Below are 11,439 nucleotides of genomic sequence, written 5' to 3'. Positions count from 1 at the left end.
GGATAGTGTGTTCGCTGATTTCCCTCAGCCTGGTCGATGGGAACAGGCGCGGGCCCTCAGAACTCGGCGCTCAGGGTGAGGCCGGCGGGGGGGACAGCGCACCCCGGCCCGAGGGGCAGCGCCGTGTCCCTGAGGGGAGCCTGCTCCCGCGGCGGGACCCCCGGCGTGCAGCAGGTGCCCGGAACCCCGGCCGGGGCGGATCCGTGCGGGTCCCGCCCGGGCCGGCGGCACCGCCCCCCGCGCTGCCCGGCGGGGCGGGGGCGCCGAGAGCCCCGGGCGGCCCTCGCTCCGCTCCGCTCCGGCAGCGGCCGCCGGCGCGAACAAAGGCGGCGGCAGGCGGCGGTGGCGGCGCGGCCGTGCGCGGCAGCCCGCCCGCCCCTGCTTCCTGGGCCGGACCAGGCGAGGCGGCCCCCGCCGCGAAGCGGAGCCGCCGCAGCAGCAGCGCCGGTCGCGGGGCGCGCTCGCCGCCCGTCGCGGGAGCTGCATGTGCGCGGGAGCCGCGGCGGAGGATGGCCGTGCTCAAGCTCGCCGACCAGGTGGGCGCCGCGGGGCGGGCGGGAGCGGGCGGCGGGCTCAGCCGCAGCCCCTGCGGCGGTGCGGGCGGCCGGGGGAGGCCCTTCCCCGTGCCGGGGGCGGCCGTGGCAGCCCCTCCGCAGGGGTGCCGTGCACTGCCGGCTGCCCGCCGAGCCGCCGCCGCTGCGCTTCTCTCGCTTCCCGGCGGACATTGTCTCTGTGCGGCGGGCCGGGGGCTCGGGGCCGGCAGGGCGCAGCTCGCCGGGGTGGCGGCGGCAGCAGCGGTAGCGATACCGGGCGCTCGCCCGTCCCCGCCGAGCTGCCGCCCCGCGGTCCCCGGTGAAGCCCTGACATCTCCCGTCGGCGCGGTGGGATGGAGGTGGATGTCGGCTCCTTCCGAAAGGCCTCTCAGCTCTGCCTATCGTTCCTTCGGCTTTCTCCATCGTTTCATTGCTGTGCCATGCGTAGAAATAATTTTTCCTTTTTATTATGAAGTGCCTCTTCGGATAAGCTGTTGCCCTTCTTCACAGGCTGCTAGGAAAACCCGTAGTATTAGTACTTGGATCGTGTTAAATTTAGCAATGGGCAGAACAGCTGTAATCAGTATTAAAGTATTTCTTATCGCTGGTAGCTAGAAGCATTTATAAGTGTTTTAGTAAATTGATATTATGACTCCCACATCCTGATATATCCATATACTCTACCAACTGTTACACACTTTGCGTGCTTTAATCTGCTATTTTTAATTCAGCGTGGTCCGCCTGTGATCTGCAGCGTGGGTGTCCTACAAGCCTCAGACCCTTCCTGTGGGGCTCAGGACTGCCTGCAGCCAGCCCCTCCAAATACCCGTACCTGAAGATCACAAGCCTCTCTCACAGTCTATTTATGCTTTTCCAAAAAAAATCTCCCACATGCAGGAAGCCACCACATAGCACATTGGAAAGAGTTTTGAAAGCAGCAAATGATAAAGCTGCTTCTAAAATGAAAGTGGTGCTGTGGGACCAGACTATAATGTTTTTTCATGTGTAACAGAAGGCAGTATTTATGGGCTGCCTCCTGACATGTCCCTTGAATATCCTCCTCATCTTTAGATTTGATGCTTATTACTGGTATAGAAAATGTTTCACACCATGAGGCTTCACTACCTCAAGGTGCACAGACTGAGTCTCATAAATGAGATTCAGGTAGGAGCTGTGTGTTAAAAATCCAAACAGCAAGCGTTAATATTAAAAATACATGTGTTACAAAGGACCAAAATTGTACAATTTCAGTGCTTTTTACATGTTTAGGGAAGCCCTTGAATTTACTGTCTTTAACGTTTTTAAACCATTCCTGATATCTTATAGTGAGAATTTCAGCTGCAGTAGTAGAAGTCAAAATAGATTTAAGTCAGGCAGATCACGTCTTGATGAAGCCTGTAATGCCATAGAAAAATGATGGGCTGTTGTCTTAAGGTTCTCCCTTTTCATCTTCTCTAAGAACTCAAAGCAGAGGGACGAGGCTCCTCAGAGTTGCTGTGACACCCATGTAGTGTGCCTACTTCGAGAATGCTCAAAATTTTGGTGAATGCTTGTCATTGTTCCTGGTCAGGCTGTGGGCTGGGATGTGATAAGACAGGCTGATAATTTTTCTTTGTGGACATAGGTTTCCTGTTGTTTATAGAGGGATGTGCAGGTCTACCTGCACCCATCCTGTTGGATGGATCTTTTCTCATTTCCTTAATTTTCTTCAACAGATCTTTTTCTTTCACTTCTGAGAGAGTGGAAGAGGGGGAGGACACATTCAGAGCTGGTTGTGGTGCTTCCTCTTAAATCGAGAGCAGAAGTTTTTGCGAGCCTGTTTCTGTGTGCTTGGAGCTGTTGCTGCTGGAGTCATTCCCACCTGCAGCATGAGCAGTGTCACCAAGGTACCAGGGCTGCACCACAGCAGCAGCTCTGTGTGCATCAGGGCAAGCTCTACTTCTCCTCTGACAGATTGGAGGAGTGCTGTCCCCAGGCTGGCCCACCTTCAGCAGAGAGACACAGTAGCAGCAGCCTCAAGTGGTTATAGATAGACTTGGTGAGAATAGAGGTGAATCTGTGCTGGAGAATGATGTGTCTGGGAAGATTTGCATTCCTGTAACAGCTCCTGCATGTACTCAGGCTCGCTGGGGTTGTGGGAGCAGGCTCCTTCTGCTTTTCTTCCTGCTCTTGTAGATTGAGGCAGCTGTGACAGTGATAACTTGCAGCGATTCAGGAAACGGTTTCCTTTTTCTTAAACACAAGAGGCCACAGCTCACAGTGTCCTGCAGTGAGATTTGGAGTGTGAGGGACACTCCACATGTCCCTGCAGCAGTCAGGACCTGTGCTGCTGTGAGTGAGTGTGGGCTCTGTGCACCCAGTGTGGGGTGCTTCAGGTCTGAGTTGTGATGCTCAGGGAAGGTTGACTGCCTGTCATTGGGATTTGTGTAGCACATGCTTCCTTCTGGATCTGGATTTTGACCAGTTAAGAGAGCGTCATGTAGGAGATGACTGGAGAGCCTCTGTGCTGGGAGTTCAAACAGGCCTTTCTCTTAAGTGATTTCTGTTTATTCCTTGTCTCCATGCTTGGCTTTTCTTACCAAGTGTATCTGACAGCACAGGTGGTATTCAGACAGATGAGAAATTAATCACACCACCTCTCATACAGGCTTTGAAGACAGATAGATGTAAATAGTTGCTGTTTTTTTGATATAGCTGAAAGGTGCTAAAGTATTGCTACACTTAAACCTTAAAAGAGATTATCAGTTCTTTTAGCTGCATTTACTTGTTAGGCAGGAGAGCTTAATTTAAGAGTTTAGCATTAGTGTAGGTTACTTGAATTTGCTTCCAATGGTGGTAATTATTAGCTCATCAGTTGAGCCAGGAGAAACCTGTAAGTGGTTTAACTACAGGAAGTGTATTCTACCATCGTTTGTTTCTAGATGAATTTCTTTCAGGCATGTAACTAGTCACTTTTGAATGACGAAATGTTAAGCAGAAAACAAGCTCAAATAATTCATAAAACTTAAACTAGTTCAAAGGATTATAATCTTTGTGCATAGTGGTGTCTGTGCATTTGTAAACATTCTGATAGTCTGAATATTTCTGTTGTCGTATACAAATATTGCAAAACTTGCTCTAAATCTTAACACATTTATCTGGGCCTTTTTTTTTTGCCATCTCTGCAGGGAATTTTAATTACAGCAAGTGTGCAAGTTGTTTTAAGGACTGAAAAAACCTTTTTTTTCTTTTCAGTTCTAAAAGTTACTGCTGTACTGTTCTATCCAATCATTGGGTGTATCTTTTCCATTTCAATAAGCATTAGTATTTTATATTGTGGGAGGGTGCAGTTGTTTGTGATAAAAGCCTCTAGCTATTGCAATTAAGCTGAAGTTCAGAAGGAGCAGAAGAAAAGTGCTCCGAGAAGTGAGCAGCCAGAAGCTTTCAGGTGTGAGTGGCACTCTCAAAGGGTGAAGATACTGCTCTGCTTGTGACTTTTGTGGCTGCTTTTTGAGCAGAAGTTGTTGCCTGGACCCACCTCTCTTATCCTTTGAGTAATCAGCAGATGTAGGATTGATTCTTCCTGCTACCACTCTCTCTGCCTGCTGTTTGCAGTTCTTTGCCCAGCTTATTCCTCATACTTGCACCAAGTAACCTGGTTTCTTGAGAACTGTTTATTTGCCACCTGAAAACTTTCCCAGAGAGGGCCTGGTAGCTGATGTCCTGTCAAGTGTGCTTCTCATCTTCAGTATTTCCACTGCTGGTTCTGGGCAGCAAACAGACAATTGCTTCTGTTAGCACTGTGAGAGGGTAAAATATCTTAAAATAATTCTATATGTAAACTTCTGTGATTCAGCATTTGGAAAATTATTTTAGAAGAACCTAAGTTTCTGTAGTGTCTCCATCTCATTTTTAATTTTGCCTTACCAGTTGGGGCCTTCCTTGCAGAGTTGCCGTCTCTGCCCCCAGGCCTGCAGGTTGTCTCTAGCTAACTCTGTCATCTTCTTTCTGTTTAAAGCCAACAAAGTAGCTCTGTGCATGGCTGTTTGATTTGGGATGCCAGCTCTGCCTTCACCTCCTTGGCACAAATGTGCCCATTGTGCCTGTCAGAGCGGGATGTGTGTGGGACATGCGTTGATGCCTGTCAGAGGCTGATGCAAGCTCTTCACTGCCTGTCGGTTATAGTTGTGCATGTTTGCAGAGGAAATGTATCATTCTGTCTTTGAAAGACACTGAGAAGGTTTTCTATAAACAAAAATAAAACAGGAAGTTACCTGGGCACAGCTTGTGCAGCTGCTTTTAAGAGATGTGCTTGGTGGTTTCATGCCTGCACTGCCAGATTCAGTGAGAATCTTGCTGTAAATCTGAGACAGACACAGGCTCTAGCTAGCCTTGGCTCCAGTGCACCTGGAGGGTCATAGTTTACTGTGACTTCAGTGTGACCAGCCCAGGCCCTGTATGTACAAAAGAACAGAATTACTTTTAGGCTGCCCTCACAAGCATGCATATGCATGCATAAGGGTAATGGAGCCCAGATGAATGGTAGTGTATGTACTTAAGCTGCCCTTAACTGCAAGCCCTCATCCTGTCTCCTGGTATTTTGCCTGTTGTCCTTGATTGCTGAGGGTAATGCAGTGTGACTAGAACTGAAAGGACCATTTCTCTCCCTTTCCCAAATGTTTTCCTGTGTTTGACAGTTCTTTGCTGACCATCAGGATCTTTTTTTATTATGGTCACAGAGAAACAGCATTGAACAGATGTTTAAATAATTTTAAACAGATGTCAAAGATCATAAAAATCTGCTGGGCAAAGGCTGGACTTGTGTCTGAATACACTTAAAACCAAAATGAATACAACAGTAACAAATAGTCTCCTAACAAAATCAATTGCATTTCCAAGTTATGGCATGTCTAACTTATTTCAGAATCATTCAGTTGACAATAAAGTCTTCCTGTGTATCCTTTCTCTCTGCCATGTAAAAACAACTGAGAAAATGCCCCTGAATCTACTGCATAAAATAGGATTAATGAACCTGTGGCCACAGGCAACCCATGAGTTAATTTGGTGTGGCATGAGATGCCACGATTCCTCCCCTCCTCATATTATGACTAGATAATATTAAGGTGTGTATATTAATTTGCAGTCTTCTAAGTGGTTTTGAAAGGGCTCTCAGCCAGAAAGAGATAATCCATTTTAGTACAAAATATTCAGCCACAAAACTAAGGTAATTGTGGGGAAGGAAGGAGGAATTTGCCCACAGGAGTGTGTCTCTATTATTTTGTGTGGAATGAAAATATGGCTACACTAAAGTAACTCCACTGGGGCTGCCACTCTCTAGAGCCATGGTGTCCCTAGGTGTCTTGCATACTGTGAGATATGGCTTCATGCTTTTTAAAATAAAATAAAAACTTTGGAAAAACTGGGATGTGCCAGAATTCCTGGTCTTGTTCAGACCCACAGGGAATGATGGTTGCTGCCCTTTGGTGTAGACCACCACTGAACTATGTCCCTACATTCCTCCTAAATGCTTCCAGGGATGGTCCTGTTCAGAGGAGGTGTATTTGGGTCACCAGAGAAAGCAAGATACAGGCTCTAAAGGGAAGCCGTTTGGTTGTTTGGTTTGGTTTTGTTTTTTTTTTTGGTCATAGCTTCTGCAATGTTTCACTTCCTGATAATTTTGTAACTTGTTTCAAGGTAAAAAAGAAGTACTTGAGTCAGGAGAATTTCTGGTGTGGTGTAGCGTGCTCAAATATGTCGCAGATACTTCTTTAGCAGGGAAATCCTCCAGAGGTTTGCTCTTTGGTAATGCTGGGAAGGTTTGGAGTGGTTGTGCCTAGATGCTTTGCTGTTTTGAGGGGAGTGTGCCTGTCATGTTAGGGTGTTAGTTTTCTTGAATTGCAGATGGCATCCAGCAGAGCTTACCCTCCTGTGCTCTCTTGAGGTGTGGGATTTTATCCATGCCTGACAAGTTCCTCATGACGTCCTCCTGCTCATCTCTTAAATGAAGATGTCGTTGTCATGGCTACGTTTAGTAGAGAAATAAACACTGCTCCCAGCCTGGGTGCTTGTGTAATGGCTGGATTCCAGGAAGGTGATGTTTTTATCTGGGTCCTCGCTGGAGGGTGGAGAGTGTTTTCTGTGACCTGGGAGTAGCAGTGTCCCAGGTTGCTGAACGTGGTGGCTGCGTGTGCTGCGCCTCCCCTGGGCGCAGTTTTGGGTTGGTGCCGCTCTGTCAGCAGCACCACACAGCCCTGGGCTGGGGAACAAACCCCTGGAAGCAAAGAAAACTTCTAAGCCTTGTTTCTGGAGGTCTATGTGTAGCTTATCCTGCTTGTTTGTTGCCAGGAGAGGCAGAGGCTGGGATGTGTTGGTGATGGGAAGGGTTTCCCTGTGCTGGCTTTGTGGTCTGTTCCAGGAGGATCCAGGCCAAGTGCCTTCTGCTCTTCCTGAAGCTGCCCTACCATTTACAGATCTTTGCTTCTGGAATTAGCAGCTTACTCTTTAGGAGCCACTGTTGGAGTTAATTCTGTCTTCAGGCTAATAACTAATGCTTCAACTAACATATTATGTTTTTTAGACTTTTTTTAATTTCTGTCCAGAATTTTTTCCTCATTGGTACTAATACAGGTGCTAATACTAACCTGGTGTCAACAGATGCCTACGTGAGCCAGATATTGTAGGTGTAAGCCTGTTAGGCAAATGTTTCAAAGTATGTTCTGATAGCATTGACCATTTCCTCTGTTTTTATTCCTGCTTTTCTTGAATGCCCTACTTCACAAACTGCCTGTGTATGTTGCAGAACATACAGGTAAACTAAACTTGCTGACAGACTACCTCTGTAAAATACCCTTTAGTGCATTTCTTTGGTTCTTCCCATATTCAAATTAGCTTTGTTTTTTTTTTTTTGGTTTTTTTTTGTTTTTTTGTTTTTTTTTTTTTTGGTTTTTTTTTTTTTCTTTTTTCTTTTTTCTTTTTTCTTTTTCTTTTTTTTCCAGAAGTACCTATCTGTTATTTGTCACTTTTTTTTGTTTGCTGGAAAGCTTGGGCTGGCAGAGTTCCCACAGCTGCTGTCTGTGGCTTCAGCCTTTTTTTTCTATGCTGCACTAGAAACATGTAGCAGCATGTTGGAACCCTTCAGCCTGGGGATGGGTGGGAATCAAAGCATTACAAAATTACATTTAAAGGGGAGAAATTATTTTGCAGTTTCAACCAAGGGTTTGAGGTCATTCTTGGAAGTTTGCAAGGAGTTGGTCAACAAATTACAGCATTCAGTTGTGGCTAGGTAATTGTGACATTCTGAAAGAGCGTGTGCTTTTTGATGACAGACATTTGCATGTGTTTTGCTTTTGGGGGAAGAAAAACCTTCCCTGTCTGCAGATGTACAACCAAAAATGGAGGCTGTTGAATGAATTTCTTCCATGCAGTGCTGAACCTCCTGGCCTAGCAGGCTTGTCTGCTTAATGTTTGGTCTTCGTGTTACAAGCTGGTTTTTATATACGGACGTGCATTTTTGTGCTGCAATTATTTGTCAAGGCTTGCTCTGTTGTTTTTAAAAGACTACTTGGGGAGAATGCCCTCACAAAGCCCCACTTCCCCCTCACAGCTGCGTGCTACTGCATCTTTGTGAGGAAGCAGGCAAAACCAGAGTAGTTAACTCCTGCATATGGTCTTAACTGATGAACCCAGTGGCATCTATTTACTGAGCTAAGGCTTCAGCTCCTTTCCACAAAGGAATTGGTTTCTTATGGAAAACCCTTGGTGTTACTGAATTATATACATGTAGGATTGCTTCAAGGGCCCTGTGTTTATATCCTTTATGGCACATAGTCTCCATATAATCTCTAGTGATGAATAATTTTCTGCTTAAGCGTTAAGATTTTTATTCTGGCAATTTTTTGGATTATATTATATAGCCTGTTTCTTTCCCTATCTTGCAGCATTTGTAATTTTATAGAGTTGTTGCTTGAACAAATGTCTTTTGTCTGTGCAAAAGCTTTAGCAAAACATTTGTTTGGTGTCTACTTGTTTGCATACCTCTAACTACAATGTAGTATTGCCAGAAGAAGAGCATGTAGCTTACAGAAATTTAAGAGTAAAAATGTAAAAATCAAGGATTGTGTCTGCAGTGTATCAGCTGAAGAGAAAGCACCAGTCAACTGCACCATTAGGTGCACAAGCTTTCACATTCTAAATATGATCAAATAATTTCTGGGAAAGGAAATGAGTGTGATCATTAATAAGCTTTTATATGCACTTTGTCATTAATAATGTAGATAATACCATTCAGATGGAGAACATAATCCATTTTATCACAGCATCATTTTAACATGATAGGCTCCTTGCCTTTCCAAGGTGAAAGTGCCACAGATTGCTTCTGAAATCTCATCCTCAAATGAAGTTTTGCTTTTGGATGTATCAAATCTAGTCTAGCTTTGCAGGAATATGGGGAAGCTGCTTTGTATTTATAGTAACACACTGGTAGCAGCACCTGCCTTACTGTGCTTCTATGCATAAAGTTAATTTTCCCCATACTTTTAAGAGATAAATGTGGACATCATGTCCCTTTCACTAGTGTTTTTTATTCTTGCCTCTCTAGGTGTTTGTTTTGTTTGGTTTTTGAAATAAAAGTTTCTTCTTTTGTCTTCGGTGCAGTAAGGCAGCACAGCAAAGCTGTGCCTGTGCTGTTGGCCCTGCTGGCAGCAGTAGATGGGTACACCAAGCTGTTTGGTGTCACCAGCCTGGGCTGGTGTCACTGCTGGAGCCAGCCCTCTTGCCATGGGAGTCTGGCATCCTGAGGCTAGAACCCCACGGTATTATCTTGTAAAACACTGATTTGCTCAGTGTGGTCTTTAGTTGTCTAGTATGCCCAGGGTAAAAAATTAAAGAACAAGGGCCTGAAAAACCCCATATTGTCTTTATGCTTCCAGCTGTTTAATGTGCTTGCCAATGCAACATGCAGCACTTATCTACAATTTAAAATCAAGAGAGAGACTTATTTAGTCAGTGACTCCAGGAACATTTCCAAAGTGCTCTACCAGTGAAGTATATGTGGTATGCCAGGTTCTGCAACCATTGCCTGAGTTTGAGAGGAGCAGGCTTAGGTAAGTGATCTTGTTGCACCCTGCTTGTATGAATCAAGCCTAGTATGAGGATTTTTTTTTTTTTCTTTTAATGTAAACAAGCCTTGATCCTCTAGCTATATGCATAATCCTGCTTCTCTTCAGGAGATGTAGCCCAACTTCTAATGGAGTTTTCTGCAAGTGGGGCCTGTGACTCCAATAACCTTGGCTGTACATGAATCTGAGAGTTTTTTTCTTAAGAAACTGCAAAGGGGGCTTTAGAGTTCGTAGAGAGGGAGGTGGAAGGAGAAGAGTTGCCCTGGGCAACTGAGGCAGAGAGCAGGAGGGATGATAGGAGGCAGAGGAGAAGGCAGTGGAGGTGCAGTGCTGCTGCCTAATGCCACTGCCAACAGAAGGTGCTTGTTACTGTTTTCACAGCTGGAGAACTGTGCTGCAGAGCAACTCTGTGTCTTGAGTCAGGCTGAGAAGGGGGCTGGTGACAGAGCAAGAGCCAAATCCTGATTTACCTCTTTCAGTGGCTGATTCACAGTGATGCCCTTCCTTCCTGCAGGTGGTTTTCACACTGTTTACTGTGTGGGCTGGTGCCAATCTCATGATATTGCAAGGTGAGGAATGAATGGTGGCATGCATTGTCATGGTACAGTGTTAAATTCAATGAACATATTGGGTTTTTTAGATATTTGTTCTGTAAACTGTAAAATCAGCATTGCTGCTGCTTAAGAGCAAGTGCTGTGTTAGGAAATGGTTTCTAGGTCACCTGGTAGGTAAAGCTTTATTCTGGCAGATTGCTGTGGGTGGCTGTCTTTGGTCACTAATCCTGTGTCATAGGCTTAGCGTTGTGGCCTGGCAGCACAAATGGTAAAAGTGAGATCAGCCTGTTATGCATCAATACTGCTTGTTTAGCCTAAATGTCCTAATAATCCAGGACTGCCTGACTCTGCCATGGAACACACATACAGTGAAGCTGGGTCATTCAGATAAATAGAGATTAGCCTCTCAAATCTGAAAATTTACTGTCAGTGGATTAGATAGTGCCCTTTGGCTACATTTCACACAAGGTCTATTTCATGTCTGGCTCAAACTCAGCAGTCTTAGAACCATAAAATCATTTAGGTAGGAAAATACCCTTAAGATCATTGAGTCCAGCTGTTGAAAACACCATTAAACAACCATCACAGCTGGCACACTGCAAACTCATCAGGATTCAACACAGTCCTTCAGCAGAAATGTTTGTGGTTTAACATAGTGCTGGCTGATTCCCATACCATGTTCTAGTCATTTAGCTATCTCCTTAAGTAGGGATCAATACATTTAAATTCAATTCTAACACAGGTAATCCACTTGAATACAAAGCAGGCATTTTAAACCCATTCACAGCCCCCACCCATGTCTTCTCACTAAGCTCTGCTTATTACAGGTAAATATTTATAGACATACAATCTAGTTTCTAATTAGAAGAAGTTCCTCCTTCCAGAAGCATTTCCAAGGAGACTGGTAAATTGGTGCATCACCCCTGCTTCCCAGAGGAGTGTTATTTCATTTCTGCAAATGGGAGCAAATGGAGCCAAACAGATTTGCCCTCCTCCACAGAGAAGGGTAAGACTAGCTAAACCAGCCATGTAGCCTGTGTAGTTCCAAGAGTGAATTATCCTGCCTGGGTTCTCTGAGGATGTGGCCACTGTTGGTGGGGAGATCACACAGCCCAGGAGCACCTGCATGCTGCGGCTCGGCAGGTGCAGTTCCCTGGGGTAGCTGGTTACAGAAGCTTTGCGTTTATCCTCTTCCTCCAGGCGTAGGCACAGCTTTCACATTAATCAGGGATTGCATTTGGGATCTCCTGGTTCCTG

The 11,439-nt window shown here is 45.6% G+C and overlaps 1 protein-coding gene across 6 annotated transcripts in view; it reads left to right on the top strand.

The window, feature by feature from the left end:
* Positions 1-316: 316 nt before the first annotated feature.
* The window catches only part of ANKRD44 (ankyrin repeat domain 44), a 122,722-nt gene continuing 111,599 nt past the window's right edge, over positions 317-11,439 (top strand). For 2 of the 6 annotated variants that reach the window (XM_056495734.1, XM_056495732.1), the window contains exon 1: positions 343-536. In XM_056495734.1, the coding sequence (XP_056351709.1) occupies positions 510-536 (27 nt within the window). In that variant the 5' untranslated portion in view covers positions 343-509. Of the gene's footprint in view, positions 537-11,439 lie in introns of all 6 variants that reach the window. The other 4 variants (XM_056495729.1, XM_056495731.1, XM_056495730.1 and 1 more) reach the window with 4 other exon arrangements.

The sequence above is a fragment of the Oenanthe melanoleuca genome, chromosome 7, assembly GCF_029582105.1.
Source record: "Oenanthe melanoleuca isolate GR-GAL-2019-014 chromosome 7, OMel1.0, whole genome shotgun sequence".
Classification (NCBI taxonomy): domain Eukaryota; kingdom Metazoa; phylum Chordata; class Aves; order Passeriformes; family Muscicapidae; genus Oenanthe; species Oenanthe melanoleuca.
The sequence above is the reverse complement of the archived record's forward strand: the minus strand, read 5'-3'. Positions and strand labels throughout refer to the sequence as shown.